General features: G+C 37.3%; 1 protein-coding gene across 6 annotated transcripts in view; it reads right to left on the bottom strand.

Annotated features, from left to right (window-relative positions):
* Positions 1–16,849, bottom strand: part of CNTN3 (contactin 3) — a 391,647-nt gene that overhangs the window by 108,286 nt on the left and 266,512 nt on the right. For all 6 annotated transcript variants that reach the window (XM_055557267.1, XM_055557268.1, XM_055557264.1 and 3 more), the window contains exons 6-11: positions 15,490–15,693; positions 13,958–14,060; positions 13,258–13,442; positions 9,414–9,550; positions 8,165–8,294; positions 5,374–5,524 (exon numbers count right to left, since the gene is read on the bottom strand). In XM_055557267.1, the coding sequence (XP_055413242.1) occupies positions 5,374–5,524; positions 8,165–8,294; positions 9,414–9,550; positions 13,258–13,442; positions 13,958–14,060; positions 15,490–15,693 (910 nt within the window). The remainder of the gene's footprint in view (positions 1–5,373; positions 5,525–8,164; positions 8,295–9,413; positions 9,551–13,257; positions 13,443–13,957; positions 14,061–15,489; positions 15,694–16,849) is intronic.

Genomic DNA, 16,849 nt, shown 5'->3' with positions numbered 1-16,849 from the left:
TTTTGCTAAGAGAATGCTCTGGTCATAGCAACCCTCTTTCAACAACACAGGAGAAGACTCTACACATGGACATCACCAGATGGTCAATACTGAAATCAGACTGATCATATTCTTTGCAACCAAAGATGGAGAGGCTCCACATAATCAGCAAAAACAAGACCAGGAGCTGACTGTGGCTCAGATCATGAAGTCCTTATTGCCTAATTCAGACTTAAATTGAAACAAGTCGGGAAAACCACTAGACCATTCAGGTATGACCTAAATCAAATCCCTAATCATTATACAGTGGAAGTGACAAATATATTCAAGGGATTAGATCTGATAGAGTGCCTGAAGAACTATGGACGGAGGTTCGTGACATTGTACAGGAGGCAGTGATCAAGACCATCCTCAAGAAAAATAAATGCAAAAAGGCAAAATGGTTGCCTGAGGCCTTACAAATAGCTGAGAAAAGAACAGAAGCTAAGGGAAAGGAGAAAAGGGAAGATATACCCATCTGAATGTGAGTTTCAAAGAATAACAAGGAGAGAAAAGAAAGCTTTCCTCAGTGATCAGTGCAAAGAAATAGAGAAAAGCATTAGAATGGGAAAGACTATAGATCTCTTCAAGAAATTAGAGATACCAAGGGGACATTTCATGCAAAGATGGGGACAGTTAAGGACAGAAATTGTTGGACCTAACAGAAGCAGAAGATATTAAGAAGAGATGGCAAGAATACACAGAAGAACTATACAAAAAAGTTCTTCATGACCCAGATAACCATGATGATGTGATCATTCACCTAGAGCCAGAAATCTTAGAATGGGAAATCAAGTGGGCCTTAGGTAATCATCACTACAAACAAAGCTAGTGGAGGTGATGGAATTCCAGTTGAGCTATTTCAAATCCTAAAAGATGGTGCTGTGAAAGTGCTACACTCAATATGCCAGCAAATTTGGAAAACTCAACCATGGCCATAGGACTGGAAAAGGTCAGTTTTCATTCCAATCCCAAAGAAAGGCAATGCCAAAGAATGCTCAAACTACCTCACAATTGCACTCATCTCACACACTAGCAAAGTAATACTCAAAATTCTCCAAGCCAGGCTTCAACAGTTCATGAACTGAGAACTTCCAGATGTTCAAGCTGGATTTAGAAAAGGCAGAAGAACCAGAGATCAAATTGCCAACATCCATTGGAGCTTCGAAAAAGCAAGAAAGTTCCAGAAAAACATCCTATTTCTGCTTTATTAACTATGCCAAAGTCTTTGACTGTGTGGATCACAACAAACTGTAGAAAATTTTTCAAGAGATGGGAATACCAGATCACCTTACCTTCCTCCTGGGAAATTTGTATGTAGGTCAAGAAACAACAATTAGAACCAGAGATGGAACAATAGACTGCTTCCATATTGTGAAAGGAGTACATCAAGGCTGTATATTGTCACCCTGCTTATTTAACTTATATGCAGAGTACATCATGTGAGATCCAGGCTGGATGAAGCACAAGCTGGAATCAAGATTGTTGGGAGAAATATCAATAACCTCAGATATGCAGATGACACCACCCTTGTGGCAGAAAGCAGAGAAGAACTAAAGTGCCTCTTGATGACAATGAAAGAAGAGAGTGAAAAAGCTGGCTTAAAACTCAACATTCAGAAAACTAAGATCATGGCATCTGGTCCCATCACTTCATGGCAAATAGATGGGAAACAATGGAAACACTGGGCTCCCAAATTACTGCAGATGGTAACTGCTGCCATAAAATTAAAAGACACTTGCTCCTTAGAAGTAAAGCTATGACCAACCTTGAAAGCATATTAAAAATCAGAGACCTTACTTTGCTGACAAAGATCCATCTAGTCAAAGCTATGTTTTTGCCAGTAGTCATGTATGTATGTGAGAGCTGGACTATAAAGAAAGCTGAGCGCTGAAGAATGGATGCTTCTGAACTGTGGTGTTGGAGAGTCCCTTGGACTGCAAGATCAAACCAGTCAATCCTAAAGGAAATCAACTCTGAATATTCATTGGAAGGACTGATGCTGAAGCTTAAACTCCAATATTTTGGCCACCTGATGGGAAGAACTGACTGATTGGAAAATACCCTGATGCTGGGAAAGATTGAAGACAGGAACAGGAGGGGATGACAGAGGATAAGATATTGGATGGCATCATCAACTCGATGGACATGAGTTTGAGCAAGCTCTGGGAGTTGGTGATGGACAGGGAAGCCTCGAATACTTCAGTCGTGAAGAGACGGACATGACTGAGTAACTGAACTGGAGGTAGGAATTATTATCTCTCTCTTATGGATGAGGATATTAATGCTTATGGGAGAAGGCAATGGCACCCCACTCCAGTACTGTTGCCCAGAAAATCCCATGGATGGAGGGGCCTGGTAGGCTGCAGTCCATGGGGTCGCTAAGAGTCAGATACGACTGAGTGACTTCACTTTCACTTTCCACTTTCATGCATTGGAGAAGGAAATGGCAACCCACTCCGGTGTTCTTGCCTGGAGAATCCCATGGACGGAGAAGCCTCATAGGCTGCAGTCCATGGGGTTGCACAGTCGGACACGACTGAAGCGACTTAGCAGCATTAATGTTTATAGGTGTTAGAGAAGTGACCTAATGATACTAATGTAGCAAGTGGCCAAGTGAGAAATACCAGGTGAGATTCTAGACCTTAAAGTTTTTTAGTGCATCATCCCATCATTATGTAAAGTGAAAGTTGCTCGGTCATCTCCAACTCCTAGGACCCCATGGACTACAGTGGGTACCCACTCCCTTTTCCGGGTGATCTTCCCAACCCAGGGATCAAACCCAGGTCTCCTGCATTGTAGTTGGATTCTTTGCCAGTTCAGCCACAAGGGAAGCCCACCATTCTCTAAAGTGGGAGTAAATCTCTCCTGTGTGCCTTCAGCTAAACCTGCTAATCTTTTGTCCTCTTTTAAAGTTAAGATTAAAACCTCTGCCTACTATAGGCACTACTGTGAGGACAAGTGTGTTTATTATTGTGCAAAGCATTTAAGTCCTTGGAACATAATTACTATTTAATTTATGTGTACAATTAAAAGTCTTTAAAATGTTTTCAACAACAAAACTGTCACCATTTATACAGAAAGGTTTAACTTGCAGTGTTGTAAAAATTAAATAGTTTGTATCTTGACCTGTTTAAACTGGCTTGGACAACTAAATTCGAAATCACTAATTACTTTTCTGTTCCAGAAATCTATTCTGTACTGCCTAGCACTTAGATTGTGTTTCGTAACCGCTCAGTTCACAATTTTGCCTCATCATCCTGCTGTGGCTGCCTGAGGCATAAAGTATCGTATAGTCCCCCACAAAGTATCATAGGAATAGCAGATTGTGTTATCCTAACCAACTCACAAAAATAACTTTGGGACAACAATCTAAATGCAGTTCAACCTGGCTGTCTGTCTGCAGTTAAGCCTTAGCAGTTTTGGAAAAGTAAATTTACATTTCTTGGTCTAAGAACTTGTTTTCTTGTTTCCCTCCATCTCCAAAAAGAATAATTTGGACCCCCTGACTTCAAAGGCTGAGACCACCTCTCAGATTCTGTGTTCTCTATACAAAATGTTGCCCTGAAAACGCTTCATGGTTATGCCCTAGCTATGGAATTCACTCTGGCTATGTGACTTTAGGCAAGTTACATAATTTCTCTAAGCTTTAGTTTTTTCATTAGTGAAATGGGGATAATAATATGATATAAACAGCACAGAGCTACAGAAATATTTAAAGGAAATAAGATGTGTGGCACTCTGTATCAGTTTCCTTTTTCTCCAATTACAAGTTACTATACACTTGGTGGCCTAGAGCAACACAAATGTATTATATTACAGTTCTGGAGGTCAGAGGTCCAGGATGGGTCACAACGGGCTAAAATCAAGGTGTTGTTAGTGTTGTGCTAGTTTTTGTTGTCATCATTGTTGTTCAATCGATAAGTCATGTCAGACTCTTGCGACCCCACGGACTGCAGCCTGCCAGGCTCCGCTGTTCCTGGGATTTCCGAAGGCAAGAATACTGAAGTGGGTTGCCCTTTCCTCCTCCAGGGGATCTCCACTCCCAGCCCCTGCCACCCCCAAGGTATCAAATGAATGTCTTCTGCCTTGGGAGGTGGATTCTTTACCACTGAGCCACTTGGGAAGCCCTGTGTTACTCTGGAAGGTTCTGAAATCATTTTCTGCTCCTTCACATTGTTGGAAGAATTCTCTTCATTGAAGTTGTGGGACTGACATCCCTATCTCCTTGCTGACTGTCAACTGAGGATTTTCCCATTCGATAGAGGAATCTGGAATTCCTTTGTTCCTTGCCCCCCCTCCACCATCTTCAAAGTCAGCAGTCCCAATTAGGGTCTCCCTCATGCTGGAAATCTCTCTTGCACCTTCCTTCATTATCATACATTTCTTTCAAACACTTCTGCTGTCTTCTTCCCCTTTCAAGTGCCCATCTAGAGGATCCAAGATAATCTCCCCATTTTAAGATCAAGTTGTTGGCAACCTTAATTTCACCTTTAACGTTCATTATCTTTTGTCATGTGACACAATACAATCAAATTCTCCAAAGGAAGGACATGGACATGTTTGCGGCCATCAGTCCACTTATCAGAAGCTTTCAGCACAAGGTTCCAAGAGGTAGTAAGTACTCAATCAATTAGAACAATACCCAATACTTATGTTTACTCTCTGCCAGGTTCTGACCTAAGTGCTGTATAGATATTTATGGGTTTTATCCACATACCAACCCTCTTAATGTGATGTATTTGCTAATCCTATTAATTAACAAATGAGGACTCAAAACACACAAAGAGTAAGTCACTTCCTTGATCTGGTAAAAGAATACAGATTGGAATCCGACAGTCTTGCTCCAAAATCTGTGCTGCAAACTAAGCCCTATTCCGCTTCTTCATTTTAAATGTTATCATAGCAGTCAGGAAATCAAGAGAGCCTTTGCTTAAACTAATACCCATAAAATTACTTCAATAGAGGGCAACAAGATTGATATTCATCTGGCATAGGCTGCCATCTTCTATTTTCTTTGCCCTGAGACATTGGGCCACCTGAGAGAGAGCCTGGGTCCAGGGCCGGCATTCCTTTGTCATTCCAGTTTTGAGTCTTACCAGTCAAATGCGGAAGAAACTCATTTCTAAAATACTCTATGTTGGAAGAGGTGAGGTAAATCTGTTCTTAGATTTCAAAACCTGATTAGTATCATCTCAAGAGTATTACGAACAAAAATACTGCTATTGTGATTCCTGAACACCTCACAATTTATTGAAATGCTACTGGTTTTCATTTCATATTGAAAGCCTACTTCAGCATTGCTGTGGAAAGCAAGAAGCAGGTAAATCACCACCTCTATGGGCAACAGAATACCTTTCATTTTCCTGAACGATCACCTCTCCTTTCTTCCAGGAGGAGAGTGCCCTGGGGGAAGCTCTGGGTTTACAATCCAAGTTGACCTCACTGCCCACCTGCACCTGAATCAACTTCTTCATTGGCGTCTTTGAAAAATCTGGAGCAGAAGCTGAAAAAGAGGAAAGAATATGAATTTGATTTTATTTCTTTAAATTCCTAGAAATTCCAAAGGTTGACTTTATAATGATTTTTTTAAAGGTTCTTGACAGGTGAGCTATTACTTCTTGATTTGTCTGACTGACTGGGGACCACTTACAAGACGTTTTTGATGCTCAAAAGCTAATTCCTACTATTGTGTTTTATGGCAAGTCCTAATTCTTGAGACAGTTACTTTATATGAAAATTTTAAGTTTACCATGAACTTTTAAAATAGCTCAGTCACAAATTTAATAACACTAAAAATATTTATCATAGAATGTTCTTGAAAGTTCCATAAAGATAACAGGGTCAGTCTCTCTTGTGACTTCCAAGACACAGTGTGTAGCACAGTGCCTGACAGTCAGTAGGTACTCAGCAATGTTTACTGAATAAAGGCTGAGTGCTGAACATTTATTCTCTTGGATAATCATTATCAAGATCTATTATAAACATTATTAAGATCTACTATAAAATGTTCATGTCGTTAGCTTTAACTTCAAAGTTGGAGAAGTATAACATGCATCATCACACTATGTTACAACATCCCATTAAATAATATGCAAAAAACACGTTTGCTAATAACGCATGGAATGCTGATCTGGAAACAATACCTGAACATTCAAGAGACAATCTATCATTTGAAGGAAAGTATATGTTAATCAGAAAATCATCTTCCTTTTACTGCAAATGTGGAAAAAAGTTAAGAACTCAGTGCATTTCTGTAAATATCTACTTTCCTATGGCATATCCCAGTGAATATAATTTATTTTTTAATAACTGGATATCATACAATGAATTATATGATACATATATGTGATTGCAGATAAAGAAGACATGCTATCTTGGAGGTTGCTGGCCTTAAAAATTAAAATTCTAAGAGAATGCTGCTGCTGCTGCTAAGTCGCTTCAGTCGTGTCCGACTCTGTGCAACCCCATCGATGGCAGCCCACCAGGCTCCCCCGTCCCTGGGATTCTTCAGGCAAGAACACTGGAGTGGGATGCCATTTTCTTCTCCAATGCATGAAAGTGAAAAGTGAAAGTGAAGTTGCTCAATCGTGTCCGACTCTTGGCGACCTCATGGACTGCAGCCCACCAGGCTCCTCTGTCCCTGGGATTTTCCAGGCAAGAGTACTGGAGTGGGTTGCCATTGCCTTCTCCGAGTCTAAGAGAATAATTTTTACTAAAACAAGCCAAAAATATCTTTATGTATTAGTATAATCTCTTTTCAAACATGGGTCATATTTTTTTCCCATAAAAAAACCCCATGCAACACTAGGCAGAGATTCATTTGGTTTAAGATGAATAAACTATGGTTTATAAGACTGATTAAGAGTACAGCAGGCTTCAACTTCAGATATGTGCACATTTCACCTCCTTTCTGTTGTAATACCCTATGTCTCTGTCATGTATAACACCAGCCAGATTTTCAGGTGATGATCTGCTGTACAGATGAAGTGTTTCTAACTTCCAGGCACCAAGAGACACCTGTTTTCCTTAAACCAGTGTTTTTCCATGAAACACATAACATTTTGGCTATCTTGGGCACTGAAGGACATTAAGCAGTCTCTCTGGCATCTGTCTGCAAGATGCCAGGAGCATATGCAGGCTCCATCCCTTACACTGCGGCAGCCAAAAATGTCTCCAGACATTTCCCACTATTTCCAGGGTGCAAAACTGTCCCCAGTAGGGAAGCACTGAGTTAGATCAATCAGGACTGTGACTTGCACTTAAGCAATTAAGAAAGCTATCCTTCTTTCACTAGATTGACTCTGATAATGAAAATTGAATGTCCTGGGGATCATCATATGAGGCTTAAGAGTGGTGACAATGTTAGAACCCTGAGTCAAATCAAACTGAAATCCAAATTCTCTATTTTAATTACAATGAACAATACATTTCCCCACTCCCCTTCTCTTTCCTTCTTCCCACCCTCTGCCTTGCTCTCTTCCCTCCTCCTTCCCCCTTACCCTTCCTTTCTTCCTCCTCTCTTTCTTTCTTATCTATACTATATGTTATGCTCTGACAATTTCGGTTGGACTTGAAGTCATTTGCACCTTACAGTGTCTTTTCTGGACAATGGGCCTAAACATAACATTTCCTCTCTTCTCTTATACCTGAAGTACAAGAGAAACAATTCATAATTTCAAGTAGTTGAGCCTTGGTTAGTTAAAGCTCTGGTGTGCCCCAAACTTGAAGCTTCCAGCAGAGTTATTAAAGACAAGGACAACAACTCCTTTTGGATCAATAAACTACTGATTGGAATTTTGATATTTACTTTTATGGACCAGCAACTGAGAACACCAGAGTCACTTATTCTCCTAAAAGGTACTACTTAGTTCATACTATTGGTGCTGGATAAGGATGTTTTAGCTCAACACTCTCTCCCTATTGTTTCTCTACTTCCAACTTTGGGTTTAATTCTGGCCATAATTGTTGCTTTTCCTTAGAAATCATTAAAGTGTATGCCTCGATTAAAAACTCTGCATGATTCTGCTACAATACTGAAAATGTTATTAGATGTAGGAATCTAATATGAAAGGTAAATATTTCTGCTTCTGGCAAAAATGGAGGATTTAAGAAAAATAAATTAAGATGAGAAAGTTGGTCTTACCCACGACCTTGAGCTCAGCACTAGAATAGACGAGACCATGTTTGTTCTCTGCTATGCACTGGAACATGCCAGAATCGGTCACATTTAGGTTTGATATTGTAAGGGCACCATTTTCTATCTGTATTCTCTCCTAGACAATAATAAAAATGCCTTGCATATAAATGTATATACCATTTTAGATGAAAAATGATAACCACTGAATATTATTTCAATCATGCAAAAGTGTTCTTAATTTATTCCCTCATAGTATTAGGCAATCTGGCCTGAAATTTAAATGATTCCCTTATTTGAAATGCTGAGAGTGACTTAACAGCTAGACATTAAAAATACTAATAAATATACTGCAGTCAAAAATTATATCAGTCAAATAAATAACAAAGCATAAATGGAAAATATTGCAACTATTTCATTTTTCCCTATGGATAAAGTTGCAGATTTTAAGAAATGTACCAGGTTTCCAACCCATGAACTGGAAAGGTTTTCACCAGTTTTTAAAATCATGCAAGTTGAAGACATAACAAATTCTGTGTATTAAAAAGGGTGCTGGAAAACATATATCTATTTAAGGTTTGTAGTATTATGAATGGTTATGTGGAAAAATCTGAAGGAACATAAGTGACTTAGTACAACAATTTTTAAAAAGAGCAAAAATTACATGGCTTGAGAAGTGATTGAGAAAATACTCATGTAATAAGGTAAACATATAATTGATACATTTATTTTCCAGAGGCCATCCATGTTATCAAACAGGAAAAATAGAAATCGCATTCTACGTATGATTAAAATAAAGCCTTCTCTAATTCCAAAATGAAAAAAAAAATAGTGCAGTGGACCAAAGTTTGAACTATGGGGAGTCCACTTATTTGCATACTTTTTCATTGAAAACTGCAAATACTACAGGACCTCACAGTCCCTGGTTGGTTGCATCCATGGATCAGGGACACAGGGAACTGATTATAAATTATACAAGAGCTAACACTTGCATTGTTCATAGGTTGACTTTATATCATGAACTAAATTGATAATATAATCTTTCTCCAATGAAATTCAATACTGAAAATATTTCCTCCTTGGAAGACTGGGTACTTGATTTTATCCTTTTTCCCCTTGCACCACTTCTCAGATGAATGTGATAAAAACTCTTCAGATGAATGTGTGCAAACTCACCAGTTTACTCGGGCAGTTGGTACCAGAAAAGGCATTTATACAAAGTGGGAAAAATGCATATTAACCAGGCACATGACCTTACCTCAAGCACAAGGGCTTCTCCATTTTTCAACCATCGGTAGGAGGGTTTGGGCTTACCACTAGCCCGGCATTCCCAGTAAAGACTGTCCTCCACTGCTAATTCTACATCTTTTATGAGTTGAACCCAATGAGGCTTTGCTGCAATGAAAAAAAAAAAAAAATTCAAACCACTCCACAATAAAAAACAAATACTTTATCCACATAAATATAAGTGGATATGACTACGGGCAATCATAGATTAATGTAAGCTAATGTAATGTAAGTGGCTAAAATTGTATTTAATTTACTAGGTATTTATTAAGTGGGTATGTGAAACATTTCTAGATTTGAGAACGGATGTTACAACCTGCCCTTTCCTAAGTCAAATTCATTATGCTTTCTCTGTTTTCAAAATTCTGGGCACTGTATTACGTTCTTCAGATATCAGCAGAAAAATGCAGGTACACCAACTATATAGATTTTCTTGTCCAAGTACATTTTTGAATTATGAGCTCACAACTGATGGCAACTTAATATGTGAATGACAGCAGATACCAGTCTTAATTATGCACTAAAAATCAGCATCAATAGAAGAGAAACTTGTACAGCAGAAGAAAAAAAAATTTCCTTCAAGTTAGAAATAACTCTTAATTAAATACAAACCAGTGAACATCTTATGAACCTCTGTGCAAATTAAAATGAAAGCAGGCAAAGATGGATAAATTCGTTCAATTTGAATCAAATGATTTTTTATGAAAAAGAAGTAACCCGTGCAACCTTAAATTAGGTATGCAAATCAGTTGCATCAAGTGGATTTATCATTTTTACTTACATTTTAGAAGACACTTGGGAAGTCCTTTTACAGATGAAAGCAACATACCACTCACAATGAAAGTCACTCAACATTCAAAGTATATTCAGCCAAATCTCAGTCTGTGTTTTCGATCTGAGACTAGGAGGTGAGATGTCTTCCCGGTTTCACATTGCATTATACATGTGATGTGTACTTCGGGGCTCACATTTGCATCCTCCATATGAAGAAAGATTTTATCTATTGCTATTTAATTTCAACCATGGGAAGATTTGTCTTTCTGTTTATATCTCATAAAATTGCCTTTTCTATAAATGAAACTGAAACTATAGCTATTCAGCTTTTAGAGAAAATGTACCCATCAAAGTTTTACCTTATTTTGTCTTTTTATAAAATATAAACGGCTTGCCCAATCTGAAGTATAATTCAGTCCCAAATCACTTCTCTCTACTCTATATTGAAACATACTGTCTTCTTTCAGGAATTAATCAGCCTAGGTGGGATGAGACTACAATAGACTCACATATGATCCCTTGACTGAGGCTCAAGTTTCTAGCAAAAATTTCCACTGGCTTCTTATACTACCGTTCTCCAAATGGAAAGATAATTTGCTGGACTAAGCGAATCCTAAGACTACAATTGCCGCATAATGTGATTTATCCCCTTATTCCATCATATGAAATTCAAATATTCTACTGGACCATTTTTTACATGAAATATCAGAGCAGATAATCAGAAAACTGCAAGGCATTTATTGAATATACTAGACTTCAGACAGAATTTTAAAGTAACTTTCATGAAACTCTCTAATTGATTTCTGATTTATTTTTTTAAATTGAGATTTTATTTTTTGGCTGCACTGCATATGGTATCTTAGTTTTCTGATGAGGGATCAAACCTGTGACCCCTGCAATGAAAGTGCAGAGTCCTAACCACTGGACCACCAGGGAGTTCCCTCTAATTTATTTCTTAGGTACATATAAAAATGGACTAAAGCAACCATCTGCCTCATTTACTAAGTATAGCGGATTTTGTTTGTTGTTTATTGTGTATCCATTTTCTCTCTTCTTTATTCCTAAGATGCCCTCATTTTTTATTGAATTATCTTCTCTTCTACAAAATCCAGGGAAACTTGACCATATTCTGTATTCCAAAAAAGGCTCGTAAGTTGTTTAAGCCAATTCGTCTTGTTAGTGATTGGTTTAGGAATGAACATGCAGCCAATGAGATCTGAGAAGTGAACTGCAAGATGTTTTAGAGAAAGAAAGCATGCACAAGAACGAATGTGCTGGTCACTGCTGGCAGCCATTCTATGACTGTCAGGGAAGTCAACATGCAGAGAAAGGGAAAAGGTAAGGGCAGAAAGAAACACCAGAGAAACTGAGCCAGGGCCTGATTATAAGGCGCTTAAATGTCAGCTTAGCTTTGAATGTCTTGCCAAACAAGCAAACAAGGGTTTATTATTGGTGCAGGGCTGCCGTTCCATAGAGCTAAAAACATTCCTACTAAAACATTAAGACAGTTGGAATATCTTGTATTTTCCTGTCATGGTCACTTCTTACCCTGGGTCAGGTACTGGCTGTTTAGAAAGGAGAAAATGAGCTTGGACTTGTTTGTGGTCAACTTAGAGCCATATAACCACATGGTTTAGGTGTCCCCAACACATATCCATATCATCCCACCAACATGTAGAACATGGCATCTGGGAAACTGCAACTTGGTGCTGTGTATTCTAACCAAATCTCGTAATTAGGAGGAAGAATTACAACACAGAATGGCTCATGCTATCAATCCACACCTCCGTTTTGTTCCTGGCAGATCCTATAAACTTACAATAAAACAAGTGTCAGTCTAATCAGATGTAATGCACTTGCAAACTTCACATTCTTTTGAAGAGGGTTTACTTGTCTTTATACTTGTCTTTGCAAAATTTTTCCTCTCTGCAATATTTATGTACACTATACAAGTTTGCATTGCAAATTATTTCAATTTTCAGTTTTTAAAATAAATAGAATATATTGTCATTTGCTGTTCACAAAAGTGATCAATTCTCATTCGTTTTACAATGTTTTTAATGGTTAAACTGCAAAAATACATTCACTGAGTTTACATCTTCACATATTTTATACTACATTTTATAAAATGATTTATTTCTACTTTCTAAATCATACTTTTATAAAAATACTTAATATTATTTTTTAATAAAAGTGATTTGAAAACAAGTTTGGGCAAAATAAATAATCTAATTTTCCTAAGACCCTGACACTGGGAAAGATTGAAGGCAGGAGGAGAAGGGGACGAGAGAGGACGAGATGGCTGGATGGCATCATCCACTCAATGGGCATGAGTTTGAGTGAACTCTGGGAGTCAGTGATGGACAGGGAGGCCTGGCGTGCTGCGACTCATGGGGTTGCAAAAAGTCAGACACGACTGAGCGACTGAACTGAACTGAATTTTCCTAAAAACAGACTCTAAACAAAGGTATTAACCTTTCTTACCCAAATTTAACAGTACATAAAATAAATGTGACTTCAAATTAAAGGCAGCAAACATGGTACATTTTTATTATTGGAAAGCATAGAATGACACTGAAGAGGTCAAGCGAGCCTGAGTTTATGTGGTTGGACTAATGCAGTAATTGCAAGTTTTCCCAGTAGACAGTTTCTTTCTGCTTAGTAAAGATCACAGAAAAAGATATAAAATCCCATTTTCTAGAGGTAATAGCAGACAGAAAGGCGATCTCTCCTTGATTCGGTTAAGTGAGTAAATTGCTATTCTTAACCTCCCCCCCAAAAAAGTGAATATTTCATTATCATATGAATCAGTTTAAAATGCAGTAAGAAAATATATTACGTCTCCAACTTCATTGCAAAATTTTCTTTCTTTTTAATTCCTTTTATGATAAATATTTATCCTCATTTAATGAAGTATAGAACAGAACAAGCTGGACATTGGGATTCTGCTAAAATCTCCTACCCAGCCTCCAATCCCAATACCAATAATTTATAGAGAGAGCAAACGGTAAAAATTCAATATGCCAAAAGTGAAGGCTTACCATAGTAAGTGAGACGCCCCCTAGCAACATTTTTCCCTCGTGAATTCTCAGCAATGCATTCATAGGAACCTGAATCTTCTTGTTGGAAGTTGGGAATTTCAAGCACACCACTGAACTTCCTTAACTTAATTTTACTGGAAAAAGGCAGTCCATCACTTCTTCTCCAATTAATCTGAGGTACAGGACTATAAAGAAATTTATCAAGTTATTCGCTATTTTAAGTGATGTCTGGAAGCCTTTTAGGCTTGACAAAATAAAACTTTTGTTAGGACAGAATAAAAATGGTACAGATTTTTCAAATGCAGAAACAGTCAGCTGTCAATTACTAAACCTGCAAATGCAAAGATTTATCTCTTTAACTTGATATTTTAATAAAATAAACTGCATTTTCTCGAGTTAATTAATAATTTAGAGAAAATGCATACCCACAGTATTATAATACAACAAATGAACATGCAAAAGAAAAATAACATCAATTTAGTTTATGAAATTAGGCAGGCACAGTCATTTACTGCAAATTGCCTTTAAAATTTCAAATTAAATTATATATGTGAATTTCCCCTCTATTTTAATTTTCCTTTACTTCTAAATGAAAGAAATTTTTAGAAAATAAGGAAAAGAAGAGTCTGTCAAAAGCTATCTTGATCTCTCACAGCAACCAAATGTTTCCGCATATCGGTGTAAATGTTATAAAACTTACTTTCCAAGGGCAAAACATTCCAATTTCACAGTTGAACCTTTAGCTGCTGGAAGAGTTTCTGGAAACTGAACTTCTATTTTTGGCTCATATTCACCCATCACACCTATAAATGCACAATACAAAGTTAATGGTTTCAATCTTTCCTTCGGAATTCTCCCATTTTTCTTAAATAAAATTTTTTTTGCTCTATTTTGAAGTACTTCTTCCTAATGATTTAAATTACTGACTTGCCATCTGGTAGGTACTTTTAGAAGCAGTGTTACCTTGGTCCAAATATGCAATATCATTAAACATGTGGAAACTTTGGATTCCATGATTCATAAGTTACAGCTTACAGAGGAGTTTCAAGAAAACAACTAGACCTTTTTTACATTATATAAAATGGGAGGCTTTTTTATTCTGTATTCAATTTGGAAATTTCTAGTCAAACTTCAATATACAATATATTATGACTTCTTAAAATATCCTAAAGAGCAAAAATTATGGGAGGAAATTTACTTAATGGTACCCTGGTACCATAGACACAACCTTAAACTTATTAAATAGCTCCCTGAAGTCAAGAAATGGTAATGTAATAAACAAGAATGGTCAAATTCAATTACACCTGACTGGAAAGAAGTACTTAGATACTTCGTGTTCATGGCATTATGCTGTATCGGATATTGTTTTGTGTAACTGGGACAGTACCCAGGCTTATAAATCTGCTTTGCAGTTCATTGGCTCCCTTGAAACAGTCACTGAGGGGCTAAAGAAACATGTTTTCCCTTTTCCCCCTCCAGTTTTAGTGAGGTATGACTGACAAATAAAAACTGCATAATGTCATTTTTTAGGGTGTACAATGTGATGAGTTCATACATATATACATTGTGAAATAATTACACCAGTCAAGTCAACATATTTACTATTTTCAATTTTTAAAAATAATTTTTTTTTTCTCTAGTGAGAACACTTAAGATCTACTCTCTCAGCCAATTTCAAGTTTGCAACACGGCATTACTATAATCGCTATGCTGGTAGGGGTAGGGGAAATGAGGTGATGTTGGTCAGAGTGTACAAACTTTCAATTATAAGATGAATAAATTCTAGGGATCAATTTTTTTCCTTTAATTTTATTTATAGATGCTTTTTAACCTATACTAAAATATCTAGAACTTTAATAATCTCAGGCTGGCAAAAGTCAAGACGGGTGATATCATGAGAATACAAGGTGACCCCCAGGCTTGAAGGGTTCATATTTGGTTTAAAAGCATAGTGCCACCATCTTGAAATTCTTTAAAACATTTTAACAAGCAATTCCTCATTTTTACTCAGTACTGGTCCCTGCAAATTAGGAAGTCAGTTCTGAGTAAGAATTACATTACAGGGATTTATAGTTGATGGAATCATTTTAGCCACTGTACTCATAAATATTTTTTGTTCTGGAAAAAAAAATAATAATTCTACAGGATACACTTTTCATTTCTCCTAATTTGTTTTGTCTTGTATTCACAACAGCATTTCCACTTAGAATTGCCCCTTGAAATATTTCCTACCGTCAGAACGAAGCACCAAAGGAGTTGGGGAACCCAGCACTCTGGCATTTGTCACTGTACTGGTCACCACGCACGTATAATTGCCCACGTCAGATGGTTCCACTTTGGCTATGTAGAGGTGGCCTGTCTCTTGAGAGACAAATCTCCGACTATCTTCTTCGACAAATGATGGATATTCATTGAAGATCCAAGCATAAGACAGTTCTAGTAAAATTTTTAAAGAAAAGAAATTCTATCATGAAGGAAAAATTTCTACACTATATTATAAAAATATCTGAAATCACCTTTACTGCAAAGCAACACTCAGGGTTTTCTTGCAGGTCATGGACAGAAACCATTACGTGACATGATGCTGTTTATTCTGCGTTCTATGGAGGTCACTGTCGATCCGCATTCTTGTGGGAGCAATATTATCACTGTTATCATTATCACTACTCTAGATACCTCCTAACAAGTTTCTCTGGCTTGTCTTGCTCCCTTTTAATTTGTGTCTCCACACTACATGCTCTATGATCTCTCAAAACTATCAATCTCATCACGCCACCTCCTGCTATAACACTTTCGGCAATTACTCGGTACTCTTTGGAATAATGAAAAATTGCTTAACTTGAAAATGAGACCATGCATGATTAAGCCCCTACTTATTGCCTTAGAAACTGAGAAGCCTACTCCTGTCTCTTGTTTGTGGGCCTTTACTTTATATATGCTGCTCTCAGAGGCTGTACTGTCCTCTTGCTCTGTTCAAGGCTTTCCTCCCCTTTCAACACCAACGCTCATTCTGTCGAAATAACTTATAAAGTTATATTTTTCAAAGATTGGTTCCAACATCATGAATCACCTACTCAGAGAAGTCTTCCTTATCTCTCATTCTCTGAGTAAGTGCTTCTATACAGAGCAACTCTATGCTGATATTACTTAAATTACTTGTCACTTTTATATAACGATCTATTTACTTATCTGTCTTCCCACCACTTGGTAAACAAAAAGAGATGTCAATTTTTATCCTGCTTGCCTTCCTCTTCTAAATTAGCAAATGGAAACATCCAAAAACTAACTGTTCTCGATAAATATTTATTGAGTTAATTAAGATAAAATTATGTTACAAATGTCCAAATCAAGTCCAACATTAGAGTTTTCCTGAACTTTGGGAACAAGGCAAACTAACTCTCCCTTTTAAAGGAACTGTTGTTCTCCTCCTCTGTGAATATTAAGGGCTAAATATTAGGTTGCTTTGCTCTAGATGCTCATATTTTTCAGAAGCAAGTCATTATGTAATGTAGTTCTTGCAGTTGGCCTATTTTTTTCTTTCTGTGGCTGTATTTTCTTTTGCAATTTCACTAACCTTGTAGCACTGGTTCAT

Source organism: Bubalus kerabau, chromosome 20 (genome assembly GCF_029407905.1).
Source record: "Bubalus kerabau isolate K-KA32 ecotype Philippines breed swamp buffalo chromosome 20, PCC_UOA_SB_1v2, whole genome shotgun sequence".
Classification (NCBI taxonomy): Eukaryota; Metazoa; Chordata; class Mammalia; order Artiodactyla; family Bovidae; genus Bubalus; species Bubalus kerabau.
This window is presented reverse-complemented; position numbering and strand designations above follow the sequence as displayed.